Raw genomic sequence first — 19,595 nt, 5'->3', positions numbered from 1 at the left:
TCCCCCATTTATTCTCACTCTGAGCGGATGCCCAAGCATGGTGCGGCCTCAGTGGGCAGCAGGGCAGGCCAGACTCCAGAAGTCAGCAGCAAAAAAGGACTCCGAGGCCGCCTGGTTCTGTGGTCTCGCCGTGGCTGTGTCTCAGACTCCCCTGAGATGATGAAGGGGTACAGACGCCAGATCCCTCTCCTGAGACTCTGGCCCCAGCTAGTCCAACCTCCCATTTTACGGAAGAGGAAAGTGAGGCCCAGAGAAGGGGGGGCCGTTTGGTTTGTCTCACACAGCAGAGCTGGAACTGGAGCCCAAGACTCCTGGCTTCCAGTCCAGTGCTCTGCCCACCACACTACAGCGCCTTCCTGAACACAAATGGACTCTGACCTTGAAACCAATAGGAAGCCAAGGCATTCCTTGGCTCTGCTGGTCTCTGTCAAACCCAGGACTTGGTATGAAGGCATCTCTTGCTCATGGACCCTCCTAGGCCAACAACGCCTGGTCCCCATCTCCCCTGGGAGATGGTGGGGAGCAACTCTCAGGAAGTGACTGCAGAACCTCAGCTCGGGGGTTGAACCAGATGGAACTGGTGGGGAATCATGTTCCTCTGTAAGGACTTGGCTGGAACCACATTCAGTCAAAAGACAGAGCACCAGTGAATGAGGTAGATTAGAGCCATTGGATACAGTTCTTAAAACAATGGCACCAGGACAAACTCAGCCCTGACAAAGTACCTCAGAGCAGAACTTGCTAGAAGAACCCCCCAACCCTCTCCCTGTGGGGTCTAGGAGTCTCCCCAGGTGCCCTGGCTGGGGAGCTGATGTCAGGAGACTTGGCAGAGTTTGTGGGGGTGCTTGGTCAGCCGGCTTTGGACCAAGGAAAGTGAGGGCTGCCTGTTACCCCTCTCTGGGAGAAGCCAGGAGCTCCACCCCCCACCCCACCTGCCCTGTACGTTCCCTCAAGCTTGGCAGGGGAGGCTTGTGGGATGGGGAAGGCAAAAAGTAAGCCAACAAGAGAAAGAGGAGGGTGAGGGGAGAGAAAGAAGAAAACAAGAGAGAGGAGGGAGAGTGGAGAAGTGCTGAGGACAGGAGGCTCTGTCCAGGGGCCTGGGATTGTCAGATGAACCAAGATATGATACCACACTAGCCCTGGGTCACTTTGTAAAAATCAGTCAGACCTAGCCATTCCACTCACAGGTATTTACCCAAGAGAAATGAAAACTTATATTTACACAAAAACCTGTGTGCAAATGTTTGTAGCAGCTTTATTCATAATTGCTATAAATTGGAAACAGCTTTGTCCTTGAACTGACAAATGGATAAACAAATTGTAATATTTTTATGATGGAATACTACACAGCAATGAAAAAGAACAAGCTCTATACAACAACATAGATAAATCTCAAAAACCTTACAGTAAACAAAAGAAGTCAGCCACAAAAGACTCAACACTATGATTCCATTTATGTGAAACTCTAGAAAAGACACATCTAATCTGCAGTGACAGAAAGCAGATCATTGGTTCCCTGGGGCCCAGGGAAAAGGGGAAAGATTGACCACAAAGGGCTAAGAGGCAACTTTTGAGAATGAAGGAAATGATCTACATCTTAATTGTGGTGGTGGTTACATAGTTGTATATATTTGTCAAAACTCATCAAATGGGTGCATTTTATTGTATTAAATTATACCTCAATAAAGTTGATTTTTAAAGTAAAAACATAGAAGCTGATTCACCAAAGGATCAGTTTACCAAAAGTGCAATCATCCTCCTGGGCCATCTACCAAAGCCTCCAGCAACCCCAGCTGAACAGTTCTACTGTGAGCCCCACCACCTCTCACAGGCCCACAGCTTTCCTAACTTCCAGGACCCCTCAGGCAGCCTTGGAGTTTCCATGAGTCTGCCCGGGCATCGTCCCTCTACTCTCTGGTGGGCAAAGGGCACTTCTGTGAGGCTGCATCTCCCAGAGGCCAGTGGAGAGCAGGACAGACACGCTCTCGGCTCTGGGATCCCGAGAGTCTCTCACACTATCTTAAACCTGTGCTGTTGGATGGTGGCGGCAGTGCACACAAGAGGGTCAATGACTGCCTGAGGATTTTTCCATGTCTATTATTTCTAGGAAAACTGAGGCCTAGAGAAATTCAGAAGCCAAGATTTAACCTCTCCTTCTCTTTGTATTATGTGTTTTGAAGATGGCCTACTTCCTCGGGGCGGAAGATACCAGTGGCCAGTTTGAGGGAAGAAAGGACCACAGGGATCACAGGGACGAAAACACAAAACAAAGTGGCCTAGTTAAAATGATCACATTTCATCCTTTGTTTTTAAACTCCTCAGTAAAGCTGTGACTCTCAGGAGAGGATATTTCCCGACCAAAGAGTCCCTTACTGGAAAGAAGTCTCTGTTCAGAATCAGTTTTTCCACAGTCAGAACCCAGTGGCAGGCACCTCGTGAGCACTCAGCGAGTGTTCTCCACTGATGTAACGTCAACGGCGGCCACTTAGCAATGTCATCTGCTGCTGGCACCTCGTGTCACATGGGCTCCACAGCTAGGCGACTCCTGCCCAACGTGCCCTCTGTCAACATCCAGCCTCGAGTCCAGAAAGAGGCTCTTCCAGCCCTGCAAAGCAGCTGGACAGAAGGATGGTGCCTGCCTGAGTTGACTTAGCCCAACCTAAACACAAATGGCCAAGACTCTGCTCTGGCCTGGAGGGGCGGGTGGAGGCAAAGTGGAGAAATGAAGGGAGCCTGGAACCCCGCACCCCGCCTGCTCCAGATTCCTCCTCCTCCTCCATAGACATGCGGATCTATCCCTCGAGCCCCATCCCCTCAGGCCCAGAGTGACAGCTAGAGAATCTGAGGCAGAGTCTGCATGGCACTGGGGGCACCGGGAGCCCACAGGGCATGTGGATAGGACAAGACCCAGAGGCCATTCGTCACAGGGGAGGAGGGAGAGGCATTCATCATGAAGCCTTTTGCAGGCCGAGGTGTGTGCCAAGGAGCCACAGTGGGCTGAGGGAAGAGGCACGCCTGCCTCCCAGCACACACGGTGCTGATGTTCGCCTGTTCCACCCACAGGAGTGGGCTTTGCTCTCTCTCTCTTTTTTTTTAATTGCGGTAACATTGTATAAATTTCAGGTGTACATCATTGTACTTGTATTTCTGCATAGATTACATCACGTTCACCACCCAAAGACTAATTAGAACCCATCACCACACACGTGCCTAATCATCCCTGCTGTCTTTCTCAAACACTCTGCTCAAACACCTTCCATGAGTCACCACTGCCAAAAAAAGACAGATGGTGATCCTTGCATTTGATATCCAGGAGCTTCTTTAACCTGCTTTCTGAGTCTTCATCCTTTTGCTCATGCTGTCTCACCTGACAAAAATGCCCTTTCCTGCTTCGTCAGTCATTGGAGCTCTACTCTTCCTTCAAGGGCAAGTTCAAGTTTTCCTACTCCAGGCAGCCTCTTCTGACCTTCCCAACCCTGAGTGGCCATGCTGTCTGAGCAGCACATTTTCACACCTCTCCTCATGTGTGACATGATCATCCTGACACCACTTACATGATCTTCCCATCTCGCCCAACTTAGGTTGTGAGCTCCTTGGGCAGGGATGACATCTTCGTGTCTCTGATGTTACTGTACTGTGGATCACACCACTTACAGTGAATCCATCACCAAGGCTCAGCCATGTGCTAACACCTTTATCTCATTTAGTCTTCACAACCACCCTATGAGGTAGGAACTATTATGCTTCCCATTGTACAGATGGAGCAACTCTGGCTTAGAGGGATAAATGTACCCTCTAGCGGGATAAATTTGAACAGAATCAGTGTTCAAATCCAGGTCTATAAAACTTCAAAGTCTAGACCTTAACCAACTATACCACATTCAATCAGGTTGGAAACAATGACAATGTCATCCTCACAAAGGTGACAAGTGACAAAGAGTAAACTCAGTGTACAAAAGGCTCCAGGCAGTCTTGCTACGTGAGAGAGAGTCAAGAGAAGGAAAATAAAACCTATCATCTAGGTGAAACCAGAGGCCACAAGTTTTAGTAGCAGGAATTTCTCGAGATGGAGAAATGTTGAGCTGTGGACACAAATGCTTTGAGAATGTAAAGCACTGAGCCGGGCCTTAACATCTTGTGATAAAGATAAAGAAGGATGGAAAATATTTGTGAGCCAAATCCATTGACAACACTAAGAATATAAATATTACCTACGTTGGGATGAAGGCCGTTTCTGGTCATATTTATGCTTATTTTATATCTTGTCATTATGAAATAGTCATGTCTAGTTTGTTGGCCAGAAGTTCTGAGATATCTCAACATGTTAACTTCAGTGGTTGATTTTTTATCTCCCACTACTTGGAGAGTATAATGTTTATTTTACTTTATGTTGTGAAAACTGTATTTACTCACTGTATGTTTGTTTCAGGAAACTGAACTTTACTTATCAAGGAACTGTGGGGGGTCATAATTGGCCACCCCAAAATGTGTCTCTTTGGCTTATTTTTAAGAACAAAAGACTCTGAAAGAAACTTCAACCTTCCCCCTAACTGCCTAAAAGAATTTAAGACAGAAGGCCTGTCCCAGGAAGGAGCAAATACCATCAGATAAATATAGCATAATATAAAGTAGGTGTGGTAGACAGGAAGGCACTAGCAAGCCCATTTTTATCAAAGTTCTATTTTGGGTCTCATTGTCTATAGATGGCCCAGCAAACATTTGTTTACCACACATTTGCTTTTCCATCTCCATGTAAATTCCTCCCCTTTGAAGTCCCAAACCACTACCCCCAACATCCTCCTTTGTCTTTAGCTGAAGATGGTATTTAAGGTGGAGGCTTTGGACATTTTTGCGAGTTACTCAGTTTTCTTGGGTTTCTGCCACGTATACATGTTATTCAACTTCGTTTGATTTTCTCCTGTTATTCTGTCTCTTGTCAATTTAATTCTTATACCAGCCAGAAGGACACAGCGGGTAGAGGAATTGTGTTCCTCCCCTACAGAACATAGGAGCATAACAGAAAATCCCAATTTTCCAGGACAGTAGCATCTTCTGAGAGGCTGAATGTGTGGGGGTTAGAGCCAAAGTTCTGGGGCCAGACTGACTTACATCACAGCCCTCACATACCATGGTGACCCTGAGCAAGTTACTTATCCTCTCCATGTCTCAATTCTTCTTTGAAATGAGATAATAATAGTATCTAATTCACAGGTAATATAAAATACATAGAATAGTCCTTGTCACTTTGTAAACATTCAATAAATGATAGCCACTTCATTCCTGTTGACATCTGCCTGTTTCTTTACTGATGGGCATTGGGTATTTCCAGTTGATGAACAAGACAAGCAAAGTCCCTGCTCTGAAAAGAGTTACAGTCTGGTGGAATGAGGCAAAGAGAATAAATGAACAAGATAATTCAAGATATGATATATTAAATTAAATGGAATTGAATTAAATTAAATCAGTGACCAGAGCATCACAGGAGCAAGTAGGTGGGCAAAAGGCATACATGTTATGGAAGGTGGTCAGGGAAGAGCTGCTGGAGAAAATGTCATTTGATCAGAGCCATGATGGATGAGAAAGAGCAGCCATGCAGAGTCGGGGTCAAAGACTTCAGACCAAGGACCAGCAAGAGCAAAATCCCTGATGTGGGAAAGAATTTGTCGTGTTCAGGGCATGGAGGACCAGTGTAGCTGGAACTTGTGTGTGAAGGAAGGAGTAGAACAGATATGAGGAGCCAGACCACGCGGGACCTCTGAGAGCCGTGGCAAGAAGTAAGAGCACCCGGAAGCTATGGAGGGTCACATAATCCAGCTTCTGTTTTTAGGAGCTCACTCATGTTCTTCTGTAGAGAATGGCTTACAGGAAGGCAAAAGCAGAGACAAGAAGACTGGTTAGGTTAACGCAGTAGTTGAGATGAGTGAAGATAATGGCTTGGACTAGAGCAGGGGCAGTGAAGCTGGGGAAAAGCTGGAGGGAGAAAGTGTCACCTGAGCGCCGAGCGCTGAGGACATGGCCCATTGTCCCCCTATGCTTGCCTTCTTGATTGGGTGTTTTTTCTCTGGTACCTACATATCCTTCCCCATTCTCTCCTCGCAGAAAGACAACCATTATTCAACTTTCTCTGTGTTTTCCAATTTAATGGCTGCAGTGAGATCTCGTTGTTGTTTTCATTTGCATTTCCCTGACTGCCGATGATTTTGAGCATCTCCTCAAACACCTATTCGCTTTTTGGGTTTCCCCTCCTGTAAAATGCAAGTTCAAATCTTTGGTCCATTTTTATGTTGGCATGGTCATCGTTTTCTCGTGGATTGCATGATAATTCTTTGTATATACTAAATATTAATCCTTTCGTGATTTGCAAATGCATTGCAAATATCTTCTGTCATTCTGTCAGCTATCTATTAACTTTTTCTGTATGTTCTTAGTTGACAGAAATCCTAAATTCTTATGTAATCAAATTTAGAAATTTTTTGCCTTATGGTTCATGGTTTCAAAGTGTTGTTGAAGAAATCCTTCTTGCCCCCAGATCACACATAGATTCTCCTCCATTGCCTTCTATTAACTTTATCGTTTTCCATTTAATGTGTTGATCCCATTCACAGTCCATCTCTGTATATGGTGCTAAGTGGGGATGCTGTTTTATTTATTTGTGAGCCACTCATGCCCATGTCATCTACTAAACAGTCTGTTCTTTTCTTATTGATTCGTGGTGCCAATTTTATCATATATGAAGTTCCCTTAAATATTAGGCCCTGTCTCTGACCCCTCTATTTTGTTCCATTGGTCCTGTTCTTGTGCCAGCAACATACTGTTTGTGTTAGTGTGACTTTGTAGTTTATCTTAGAATCTGGTAGGGTAACACTGTCCTCTTTACTACTATTTTTTAAGGGGGAGTTTGTAATCCATGGATATTTACTGAGAGGAGGAAATTTGGAATATATTTTGGAGGTAGCACTGCGCTTATGGAATCTTTTGCTTTACTAAGGTTACAATTCTGTACGTTCAAATCTGGCAACAGTTCCCCATTGGCTTCTAGGTTTTGTACCTTGTTTAGGAAGATTTTCCTCATCCCAATATCATATAAATATTCTCTAATATTTTATTTTAAATTTTCTATAGTTGCATTTTAATGGTTAGATTTCTAATTTGTGTGGAATTTATTTTTGTGTAGTTAAGAATTGGGGCTCTAGTTTTATTTTATTCTAAATAGTGAGCTAGTTTTTCCAATAAAGAATAGTCCATCCTTTCATCACTGTTGGAAATACTTCCTTTATCATATACTAAAATTCCGTACACTATACATAGGGCTCTTTCTGGGCTCTACGTGGTTTATGGAAGGTACTGGAACCCAGAATTTGTTGGCAAGACTGGAAAAGCATTAGATGTGTTTGAGCAGGAGAATGACGGGTTGAAGGGGGTGGTTACAAAGCTCGCTGGCCAGCCAGGTGTGTGTGGGAGGAATCGGGGGAGGCAGAGGAGGCTGAGAGACAGGTGCAGCTGATGCGGTGGCAAGGAAGGGACAGGCGCCTGAGGCATCTTGAAAGAGGAAAGGTGAGGAATGCGTCCTTGCTGGGTTCGCAGGGGAGTGGTGTCAGCTGAGCCCCTGGGAGGAACGTACTTTTCAGTGCTGGGTCACCTCAGGCCAAGAGGCTGCTGGCGAGAGGCAGATCCCGGTCACCCTGATCAGTGGGAGTCGGTTAACGAGCCCCCGGACACAGCCAGAGGTAGAGGCCTCAGAGGATGCAGATGGGGGTCTCTGGGGCGATCTCCGGCTTCCTGCTCATCTAGGAGGAGAGGGTGCTGGGTGGAAAGGAACTCAGTCCCTTCCACTTTGTGCAGAGACAGCTTCAGATTTCCACATGGAGGAACTCGGGGGGCGAGGTGGATACTTGGAGCATCAGTTGCGCATCAAGAACACTGTTTCAGCTTAAATCGTACGCTCACTTGGAGACCTGCCAGAGTAGAGGAGGGCGTGAGGCACCCCTCACTCTGCTGTGTGGACATTGCCTCTTTGCCTGGCACTCCTCACTCACCCTCCCAGCCCGCTTCCCACTGTCCCCACAGGGTCCTCTGTCCCCTCCTGCCCTACTTAGAGTCCACACTGGACAATTTACCACTTAATCCAGCCACCTCTTCTCCCTTCACTAGATCATAAATCCTTTGTCGTTTCCTTCCAGATCCCGCCCTGGCAGTCAGCACGGGGCCGGGCCCACAGTAGGCAGTCTGTAAGAGCTTGCTGGTAGACAGGACCACTCAGTTTCCTGTTGCACCAGCTCTCAGTACTAGCTCTCACCTGGGTCAGAGGCTGTGCGGAGGGTGCAGAGGAAGGAACTTCTACCCCACCTCCTGTTAGCCTCCTATTCAATTTGATTTCATTCAATTAAAATGAGGCCCTGCTCTTGAGGAGTTCATGGCCCATGAGGAAATACAGGGCTGGAGACCTAGACTTTCCAGGCTCTGCCTAGGATGGATGGAGCAGGGTGGGGGCGGGAGCTTGCGGCTGGGCTTCTGCAGCCCAAAGAGGATCAAGTACCAGGCTTTGAGGTATGCCCTGGAGTCTTGGGCTTGCCCTGGGCCTACTGGATGGGGAAGGGTGGGGAGTGGAGGGAATGGAGAGACAGGCAGATCCTCAGGGAAGAGGTCTCCTGGACCTCATCCCACTCTTCACCCCGTCACCTTCAGGACCCTGTAGTGGTGTGGGTTTGGTTGCCCACAACATCAATCAATATTGCCTTCTTCTTGTTTTTTTTTTTTTTTAAGGAAGATTGGCCCTGTGCTAACATCTGTTGCCAATCTTTCTCTTTTTTCTTTTTTCTCTCCAAAGCCCCAGTACATAGTTGTGTATCATAGTTGTAGAGTTGTAGCTCTTCTATATGGGAAGCCGCCTTAGCATGGCTTGATGAGCACTGAGTAGGTCTGCGACAGGATTCAAACCAGCGAACCCCAGGCCACTGAAGCAGAACGCGCGAACTTAACCGCTACGCCACCGGGCCAGCCCCACCATTGCCTTCTTAAAGTTCAGCTTTGATCACATCACTGTCCTGCTCAAAAACCATCAATGGCTCCCACTGCCTACAGAATAAGTCCAAATTTAAAGCCTGTGGCCTGTGAGGGTCACAACTATTGGGCCCTAATGTATCTTTCCAGATTTGTTCCTTCACAAAACCTCCCTTCTCTCTGCCAACTTCCACCACCCCCTGTGTCCCGCTCTCCTCCCCCATATCTCCTCCCACACAACTCACTACTCTGACACCAGGCCACTTGCATGCCTGGGCATACCCTGCTTTCTGGCCTCCCTATTCTTGCTCTTGCTTACGCTATTCCTTCCTCCTATCATGCCCTTCCTACCTACCATTAACTGAAGAAATCTTATCTATCCTCTAAGACCCAATTCAGATGCCACGTCCTCCATGAAGCCTTCTCAGATCCTCTTTCCCTTCCCAGCTGACATCCATTTTCCATCTTCTGTGCTCCCTCGCCAGTTATTAGCTGTGTGACAGAGCTCTGTAAACCACAGAAGTTTACAAATGTGAAGGATTTACATTGATCCTTCTAGAATATCCCCTGTTACCATAGGATACTTGGACCTCTGAGCTACTGAGAGGTTGAATGTATTTGGCTCCCCAGCTGTACTGTCAGCAACTTCAAGTCTGGAATTTCCTCTCTTAGTAGCAAGTATACAGTAGGTGCTCACTAAGTTGTGAACTAAATTGAATTCAATGGAGTCCACTGAGGGGTGTGGGTGCTGAGTTGTGTCCTTGGTAGTGGGGTAGATGGCAGGGGCAGGGAAGGTTGCAAGCTGGAGGACCTGGCAAGCAGAAGGGAGCAGGGTGGGTGACGCCTCTACCTGGTGGGAAGAGGTCTCACAGACACCACCGACCGGGTTCCATCCCCACGTTCAGGCCCAGCCAGCCCTGTGTGCAGATCTCACCCTCAGTTTCATAAAATCAGTCTAATCTGTGGGCCAGAAAAGCAGGTTGTGGGGCCCCAGGTGACAGCTCAGGCAGGAAACGCCCTTTGTATCCAGCCAGGCAGCGAGAAGGTGGAGTCTCCTCAGCAGGCCCCAATGAGCCAGCCACCAGGCCAGAGATAGGGATCAGCGGGGCAGGGTGGGAGCATCCTCTAAGGTGCCCTGAGACCAGGCATGGGCGAGGCATACACTCTCTATAGCCAGCCTCCCAGGATGGCTGGGAGGGGGCACTTGCCCTTGACCCTCTCCTCACCAAGGATTCAGGCAATTATTTCCTTTCTTCACCTTCTGACTTTGGGAGCCCTGACCATGGTCCCCGACTCCCATGAGGTCCCTGCCCACAGCTCCTGGGGTACCAAGTCATGGGACTAAGTGGAATTAGGAGGGAGGGCACCATCCTCCCAGAGGGGTATCTATGAGCCATGACCCCTATAAGATGAAGAGAGAGGGCTTTCCCAAAGCATGTCTGGGCCAATCCTAAAGTTATGACAGTCCAGCATTTTCTTCTTGCCACCCACTAGTCCCTTGGTCAGCCAGGTGGTTCTGACCTTCTGGGGGCAGCAGGCCACTGACCCCAAGGGCCAGAGCCCTTGCTGGTCCCTGTGTTTCCAAGATCTGAAGACCTGAGGGTCAGGTCTAGAGGCCTAGGCCAGGGCCCTCATATCTCTACACCCTCCTTAACCCCTCCCCCAACAATCCCAGCCACTGCCAAGAGGCATCCAGAGGGTGGAGCCCTGAGGCAGAGTATAAATTCCCCATCTCACCACTCAGCTGGAGAGACGCCACGATGCTCCAGAGGCAGATGCCCTCCTGGGTCTTCCACTACCTGCCAGACCCATGCCAAGCAGAAGATGGCAGGCCTTCAGCCACCTGCGCCTTGGAGGTAAGGGAGCAGTGCTGGGTGGGTGGGGCCAGGAGCTGAGGCCAGGAGCTGAGGGCTGGGAGCATCGTAGACTCTGGAGACATGGAGCCCCTGGGCTGGGGCAGCCCCTACCTAGCACCTGGGGACACGGTCTGGCCCAGCTGGGGCTCGGGCTCCTGGGTGTACGGCCCAGCTGAGGGTACTCACGGGCTTGATAAGGCACCGTGGAGCAGCTCAGGGTCACCCTGGGACCAGGCCAGCACCCAGGTAGACAGTGCTCAGCACTGCCAGGGGTGGATCCACCTTTCCCTATCCTGGCGGCAAGTGGGCATATACCCTGTAGACATCCGAAACTGCCATGCTGTGTGAGGGTGTGGTGTCTGGTGAGGATCAGTGGCATTGCCAATCTGTCACCATCAGCCAAGAAGCCTCCCATCTGGGTCTATGGTCAAGACTCCTGGGTCCATCCAACTCCTCGCAGCCTCTCAGGGAGACCCCAGGTCCATGGGTGGGGATGCCGGAGTTCTGGACCAGCTCTGGCTCAGCTTTCTCATTTACCTCAATCTCCCAATTTGCCGTGGTAGGCACACCATGGCGATGACTGTCAGCAGTAACTTCTTCCTCATCCCCATCCCCCAGCCCACACTAAATCACCAAATGAGATGAGTGATGCCCTGAACTTGTCCCTTTGGAGTGGGAGATGGAGACCCTGCTCAGTCTCCAAGGAGCCCAAGGAGGGGAGCTTCATGCTGCCTGGTGCCCAGTGCTCCCCTGCCCTGGCCAGGATAGACATCATCTTCTGGGGTGTGCCCATGTTTCCCCACAGCCCTTGGGGGGCTGGAAGGGCCTCTAGTCAGCACTTGCTCCTGCCTCTCCAGTCTCCTTGAGACTCCTGGAACCTGGGCTGGGAGGGACCTTCCACAGAAGGGACAGAGCCTACCTTGAAGCGGGGAGTGAAGCAATTGAGAACTGCACCTGTCCCTTTCAGGTCCTGGGGGGTCCATGTGACTCTGAGCTTGGACTTCTTGCCCTGACTCCTCACCTAGCCTGGGTGATGAGAAGGAAAACTGCCATGGTAGCTCTTCCCAGGTGACCCCTGGTCTGGCATGTTGCTCAGACTAGCTGGGAATGTTCTGGGATCCCATAAAGTCTCCATCCCAATGGTCTCCTTTTAGGGAGGGCCCACACCTCCTGGAAGCTGTCCTTTTAGCGAGGGCCCACACCTCCTGGAAGCTGTTCTGAGCTCTGACACAGGTGTTGCAAGGAACTGTTGGAAACACCCAGCTCCCTGGGGAGGAGGAGGTGGCATCACCAACCAGGCCTGCCCTGAGAGGCCCTGGGGAGGGGAGTTCCCACAGGCTCCCTGGGAGCTGTCTTCCCTTCTCCAGGACCCCAGACCACATGAGATAGTTTGGTTAGAGTATGCCTGGTGCAGGGATGGGCATCAGACCTGCCACCTCTGAAACGTGGTTGTCAGACCCTCCCCCCAACTTCCACCCTACCTGAGAGCCCGACCCTGGAAGCCCATCTGTAACTAAACATTCTTCTGACTGATCTGTGGTGACAGCTAGACTCTTGGGGTATAGGGAGAGCCCCGAATTGGGAGCTGAGGGTTTTACTCCTGCCTCTGTTATTAACTAGTCTAGCGCATGACCTGGAGCAAGCTTTTAGCTGGTTTGGTTAATTTACGGTGAGAGCCAGCCTCCAGGTGGATGGAAAGCACACTGCCCCGCGGTCAGGTAGACCTGTACCTGAGTCCCAGCCCTGCCACTTCCAGGCCGTGTGACCCTGTGTGAGATGCAATCTCCATAAACCCAGTCTTCTCCTCTGCAAAGCAGGGATAATGGGACCTTCCTCGGAGTGTGGTTGGAGGGGTAGATAAGAGCAGATGCAATGCACCCCGTGTGGAGTGAGGGCCTGGCACACTAGAAGAGGGTGATGAATTGTGTTCCCCAACCTGCCCACCAAGGTCCTATCTGTAAAGTTAGGGGGTGGGAGGGGTAATATTGAATTGCATAATAGCCAATCCTGAAAGTCAACGGGCTACATCTTTTCTGTATGAGCTGGCAAGATCCCCCCATCCTGAGTAGGTCTCAGGGGAAATGGAGTCCTTGCAAGATCAGCCCTGGGGACCAAGGCCAGGGAGGAGGCTGGAGTGTGTGTGTCTGCAGTCCGAGCAATGGGACCTCTCTCCCACATGGCTTCCCAGAAAACTACTATCCAACCCATCCTCCCCACACAGCTGTACTGGTTATTAAAGTGTCTAAATATTGTGTCTGTACTATTTGCCAAATTGTTCCTGCCCTGAACTCCAACCTCCTGAGTGCTCCCTGGTCCTTACCCCAGGACCCTCCAATGCCCCCATGAACTGAAGGATTAATTCCCATCCCTGCTCCAGGGCTGCAGCCCAGCTGGCTCAGCACCTGGTCATGCCTGTAGTTAAATATTTTGACTTTCACCCTGATACCCAGCCAGGGCATCCTATCCTAGGAATGGGCTTGTCCAAGTCCCTAAAGGTTTTACCTTGACCACACCATGAGCTACCTCATAGACGGGTTCCGTAATCTCGCTGGTTTCTGGTTCCCATCTGCACAGTCACAGATGCTGTGCTTTGTTCTATTGGATCTTTCCACTGTGTATCAATTACCTCTGGGGCCACGAAGTTTTGCTTATCTCAACCACCACTCCAATTGAGCTGATTATATCGGGAACAAAATATGTACATTCATTTTAATCCAAGAAGGTCATTTTTCACAGACCTGGTTCCTGGAATCATCTGGGCCCAAGACCTGAGTCCCATGTTCCCACTGCCTTCCTCCCAGCATGGCCCCTCCTGGCTATTTCTCAACCCCCGCTGCCAGGTTCTGTCTCCCTGCTGGCAAGATGTAAGAGCACTTTGTAGAGTGCTGTGAAATTGGGTCTTTCCTGCAAATTCCTGAGTTAGAAGGTATGAGCTAAGGCTCAAGGAGGACCACAAAGGAGCCCTCTGTGGCTCCTGCAAAATGGAACTTCTCCAAGAACCCTTAGGTTCTGATGTGCTCTGCTGTTTAAAAAAGAGAGAGATTGTGGAAGGTGTCAGAGAAATGCTGCTAGTAAGAGGACTCCCAGTAAAAGGACTCCAGAGTTTGGGGGCTATTTTTGGGCGCTGAGGGATTCAGAGTGAAAAGAGGAATCTGTCAGGAAAGTAAATTCTAAGAGGAAAAGACCGAGAAAGAGGAGATGAGGGCAAGCAGCACCTGAATTCGCATTTGCCAGGGGCTGCTTTCAAGTGATGTGACAATACAGTAGTGGTTATGAACACGGGCCAGAGAATTAGAACTGGATTCCAACTTGGGTTCCTCTGATTCTAGCTGAGTGCTGCCTGTCAAATGACCTAGGCTCAGATTCTCCATCTGTAAAGTAAGGCTAATAATAACTGCTTCGTGGAAGTGTCCTAAGGATCGAGCAGATAAAATGTAGAGATTATATACACAAGCCTTAGCATATGGCAGACACTCAACAGAGGGTAACTGATGTTGTTAGTGCTGCTGAGTTAGGGTAGGAAGAAATGGTCTTTGGAAGGTATCAGGGTCAGCTGACAGCAGAGAACATTTCCTGGAAGACAGGGAGACCTCTAGTGAGGTCCTACAGGAAGCTGTGGAGACTCATTCCCTTCAGACAAGACACAAGGGAGCCGGGCAGGGCCAAGGGCCGCCCCTCCTGGAGGCAAGAGAAGGGCTGTGATGGCCCCGAGGACCATGGCCCCGGGTTCAGAGACCTTGAACACTATGAAATATCCCTGAAGACTGACCCCTGCCTGGACTGAGGCTTCCGATGGCTCCCCACTTGAACTCTAGCTGCCCTCTGAGAAAGTGGGCCAATGGGAATAGGCTTTACCAGAACTGCTTTCCTGATGAAAGCTGACTCCTGCCTCCTCACCAGATCAGACCAGGATGACCGCTCTGCCCAGGTGCGGAGTGAGAAATGAGGAGCCCACTGCGCCCAGAGGGGTTCTGGCCAAAGGCCACAGCCACATTTCCAGAACCAGAGGAGAAGTGGGGTGTGGCCTTCGGCCCAAGGTACAAAGCTCAAAGCAAAGCCATTAGAGCCAGTTATTGACCATGAAGACATTCACTATTTCAGAGTTAATCTCACAGAAGATCCTCAGACCTATGTATGCCTGCCAGTCTGGCTTTTGTTCTGATTTTGAGGCAGCTGTTGGGGAGAGAGGAGGAAGAGACCCTAAAATCGACTTACATATCTATCTCGGAGACTAAGTAACAGCCTTCCCAGGGTCCTCATTCTATTGTTGCTGGTTAGAATGAAGCCCCAGGAGAGGCTAGAAGGACAGACATCAAAACAATAACAGTGATTGTCTCTGAGTGGTGGGATTACGAGGACCCTTTTTTTTCCTTCATACTTTTATGTTTTCCTCCAAACCCCAATATTATTTTAAATAGAGAAGAATCACAACCTTTTAAAAAGGTATGAAGTGATTCTAGCAACATGGAGTAGACTGTGTGGAGTGTAGAGGGTTCCAGCTCAGAGGCCTCTATAAATAGAATCGTTTGGTCAGTTGGAAGAGTCCAATGGCATCTGCCATGGGCACAGGTTGGGAGAAGACAGTAAAAAGATCTGTCTAAGCCTGGTCAAACTCTTAGGGAAAGGACTGCCAATCCTGAGATTCAAACAGGAAAGGCATGAACCAAGCGGAACAAAGCCAGGAAAAGTTCAGGAAAGACATGAACAGAACAGGCATGAAGCTGTCCCTCTTCCAGGCTGTGCTGGCTCAGAGTCGGGCGAGGAGAAAGCCCCTCACCTGGCCGCCTTGGGTCCCCTGGGGACCAGAGGAGTCCTCCAGAGCCCAGAAACGTGGATTGACTGGGGGAGGCTTCTTGAGTCGAGTGGTGAGAGCCTGTGGCCAGCCTGAGCTACTCTCTCCGTCAAGGCCACCTGACATCATGGCTGAAGAGTGAGTCCACTGTCCTCTCAATCCACAGAGGGGGCTGTCTCCTTGCCATCTGCTGACAGTGAGGGTCATCCGGATGAAAAACGTCCGACAGGCTGATGTCGGTGAGTATTCTCTTCTCTCTTCCCTCCTTCTTCTCTGCTTATGAGGCCCAGATGGAGAGAGACCCTGGCTGAGAAATGGTCAGGGGTGTGTGTGTGTGTGTTTGCATACACGTGTGTGTATGTCCTATACTCAGGCTGTACACCAGGCTTTGGGGTTTATATCATTTTTCCAGGCCCCTCCCTCCAGCTGTAACCTTGGCACTGCCAGCCCCTGCAGTCTGCCTGCGTCCCAGAGCACGGTCCACCTCCCTCCCTCCCCCACTCTCTCCTCCTCACTCCCTCCTTCCTAGTATCCATTTCCAGGAGCACCAGCTTCTCCCATACTGGGCACTCCTTGCTTCTGCATGAGTTTAGGAGCTGTTAGGGGTGAAGGGGAAGGAGAGGCCCTTAGGCATCATGGAGCCAGCTGCCAGCCTAGTCCCAGTGCCCCTTCTCAGGACATGGATCCCAGATTGGGTTCTGGGGTCAACGGCAGAAGCCCCACAGCACCCAGTTCCGCAGTTCAGCCTCATGGATGTGGTTTGGCTCCCCAGGGCTGTTCCTGCCATTTCCTGGAAGCCTGAACCTCACCTTCATGCAACCCCTGCTGCATTCCCAGGCCACGGGGACCCAGGGAAGTCTCTGGCTTCAGGAAGAAACGAAGGCCTCTGGGTGAGGAGGATGCTCCCTCCACACCTGTCTCTCTCCTCAAGAAATCAGGAGAACCAAAAGTATGCTGTCCTCATCTTTCCCCGATCCAGAAAGGAAACTTGGCCCTCAAGGAGGAGACAGCTCTGTGTCAAGGCCCCACGGCTGAGGGGGATCCCCACTCACTGGTGACCACACAGGAATGGCCCAAGGGTCACCAGCTTTCCCCAAAGCTCTGTTATACTCCCACTGCCCTCACCCCAGGATTCAGCTAGGCTGGGGAGGGCCTCAGAGGGGCAGAGAGCACACAGACCCGTGACCCCGAGAGTATGGAACGTGTTAACAAGGGGAGACATCTATCCTAAAGCCGTTATGGATTAGATAGTAGATGGCATTCTAATCTTGTCACTACAGAATTTAGAACTGGAGGACACTGAAAGCTGGGAGTGGCTAGAGAAGGCTGCATTGAGGACCTGGGGTCTGAGAGGGGCAGGCTGTGAGCATCCAGAGGCCGGGGAGCCCAATCTGCCAGGGGCGCCGTCCTGAGGAGGGGAGAGGAGCATCCCCTGAGCACCTGCTGGGGGCTGGCCTTGGGCCAGACGTCCAAACACCATTTGATCCTCCCGACAGACTGAGGGTAGTGCTGTGAGGCCCATTTTGCACATGAGGGTAATGATTGCCTAAAGTGGAAGCAGTGTTTGGTCCCAGGTCTGGAGAGCTGGGGAGCAGAGGGGACAAGCCAGGAGAAGGAGGCTGTGATACCAAACCAAATGGGCTCGCCTCCTGGTGAGTTAAATAAGACTCTACACCAGTGGAAGTTGTCTCACAAAGTAAAGTATATTTGCAGCAAATAGGAGGCCATGAGGAGTCATTTCCAAAGTCATGGCGTCCCTGAACAAAGGGAAGCAGGAATTTTTATTTCAGATGGGGAACGAATATTCAAAAGGGAAAGGCGGGTATTCACTTGTGCAGGCTCAGTTGAAGAACATGCTTCCACATACACTGCAGATTACAGCTTAATCTCCTCCTGAAGAGCTCTTCATTTTAAAATTAAGGCAAGGTCAGGGGGGTACCACTTGTAGGGAGGCTTGGTTAGCTTCAGGGTGGTTGCTGGTTGTGTCTCCTTAACATAAAAACAGTTAAATGCTTCTAAACCCTCCCTTGAGTTCCTTTCGCTAGTCTGTGAAAGCAAGGGCCAGTTGGTGGAGAGCCAGGCAGCCAGGCAGAGGGGGGTTCCTGCTTTAAGTGAGGGGGCACCTGAGTTCTTAAGGAAGGGATCGCATGACTTCCTGAGGGCTCATATGCAGATTGTGCTGCACAGAGGTGGGGAGAGGCTGAGGAACTCGCTAGGAAACTGTTGTTGCAATGCAGGGATGAGTGTGAAGGGCGGAAGAGGGAGGGCCCTGGAGTCCCAGAGAAAGCATCAGACAGGATTCTGCCTGGGTACCCTGGAGGACGAAGGTGTCCAGAGCCCGTGCCAGGGGGAGCAGTTCCAGCAAAAGTCCAGTTTGGGCCTGGGTCTGCCAAGAGACCGACCAGAGGGCTAAGGACTTCTCAGGCTTCTCGGGGCCTTCCAGCCCCCAGTGAGTGATCTGAGGCCTGGAAGGGTCCCCTGGACCTGGGGCCTGGCTGCCTTTCTTGCCCATGCCATGGAGTGTCACTCAGACACTTCACTCCCTCTCAGGCAGAGTTCACCCCACTCCCCTTGGGGACAACCACAGCTCCCACAGGCCCACAGCTGCACTTGCCTGCCTCCACCCCTCTTGATGTGTGTCTGTCCCAGCCATGCAGGTCACCCTGGCTGCATGCTCTCATGACATTCATGCACCTGTGTGCTCAGACTTCCCCAGTGTCCAGGGCCTTTTCTTCTGTCTTCTCCCTGCCACACCTGTCACCTGCAGACCCCAGAGGTGGGGATCCGGCTGGGGGAGCAGGCAGCCAGAGAAACAGGCAGATGTCTGGCTCTCCATCCCCTCTCTCCCTTCCCCACCTGCCCCTCTGGCACACAGGCTGCCTCTGGGAGGGGTACCCTGTCCCCTTTGGGAAGCCTATTATTGTTTATGTTTTCCTCATTTCCCCTGAGGAACAGGATGGGGGGCATGTATGATGTCTGGGGGTGTCCACACAGGTCACGCTGTGTCTGGAGCCTACAGGGGTCATGGCCTGGGCTCTGTTGCTGCCTCGCCTGGGTTGGGTTTGAGACTCTCCTGATGCCTTTCAGGCCCTGACTTACTCTCGCCCCAAATGAGTCCCTTCTAGTGTCAATCAAAAATGAGGTCCCCTCTTGCTTAGTCCTCGAACGTGTGCCTGAGTTTCCCAAGATTTGAAAGAGCCTGAAAGGGATGAGATTCAGGGATGAGTCTCTCCTCAAGGAGCACGCCACCCAGCCCTAGCCCAGGACTTGGAGAGTGTCAGCCCGGAAACCTCCCAGCTGTCAAGAGTTTTAATAAATTAAACTCTTTTTTTTTTTTTTGTGAGGACAATCAGCCCTGAGCTATCTGTTCCCAATCCTCCACCTTTTTTTTTTTCCCCAAAGCCCCAGTAGATAGTTGTATGTCATAGTTGCACATCCTTCTAGTTGCTGTATGTGGGATGGCGCCTCAGCATGGCCAGACAAGCGGTGCGTTGGTGCACGCCCAGGATCCGAACCCGGGCTGCCAGTAGCGGAGCGTGCACACTTAACCACTAAGCCACAGGGCTGACCCCAATAAATTAAACTTTTAATTTATAAACTAAAACTCACACCAGCACCCCATGGGGTGTGAGGCAGGTGTCTCCAGAGGTATCAGGGAGACAATGTCCTCATCCTCTGTAGAGGTCACTAAGTCATCTTTGCCACCCACACTCCAGGAAAGGAGACACCATTCAGATGACCCCGCCCTCTGTCACTGCCTGAGGAACAACGATTAGGACCCATGCATGCCTGGGAAATCCCCTGCAGTCCCTGAAATTCTCAGAATTGGGTCATTGCTGCTTAACCATTCTTCATTGCCAACACCTCAGTCAGCATCCTTACGGTCAGCTAATGATGTGTGCCCCAGATCGTCAACCTTCCTCCATCATCCCTCCATCCCCAGGATT

The 19,595-nt window shown here is 50.4% G+C and overlaps 1 protein-coding gene across 3 annotated transcripts in view; it reads left to right on the top strand.

The window, feature by feature from the left end:
- Positions 1–19,595, top strand: part of PLA2G4E (phospholipase A2 group IVE) — a 62,134-nt gene that overhangs the window by 15,916 nt on the left and 26,623 nt on the right. For 2 of the 3 annotated variants that reach the window (XM_087429120.1, XM_087429119.1), the window contains exon 2: positions 15,815–15,887. In XM_087429120.1, coding sequence (XP_087285246.1) covers positions 15,815–15,887 — 73 coding nt within the window. Of the gene's footprint in view, positions 1–10,745; positions 10,857–15,814; positions 15,888–19,595 lie in introns of those variants that run through there. The other variant, XM_014780598.2, reaches the window with a different exon arrangement.

Source organism: Ceratotherium simum, chromosome 3, assembly GCF_057802395.1.
Source record: "Ceratotherium simum simum isolate JZ-2026a chromosome 3, ASM5780239v1, whole genome shotgun sequence".
Classification (NCBI taxonomy): domain Eukaryota; kingdom Metazoa; phylum Chordata; class Mammalia; order Perissodactyla; family Rhinocerotidae; genus Ceratotherium; species Ceratotherium simum.
Note: the sequence above shows the minus strand (reverse complement) of the source record. Positions and strands in the feature narration are given on the sequence as shown.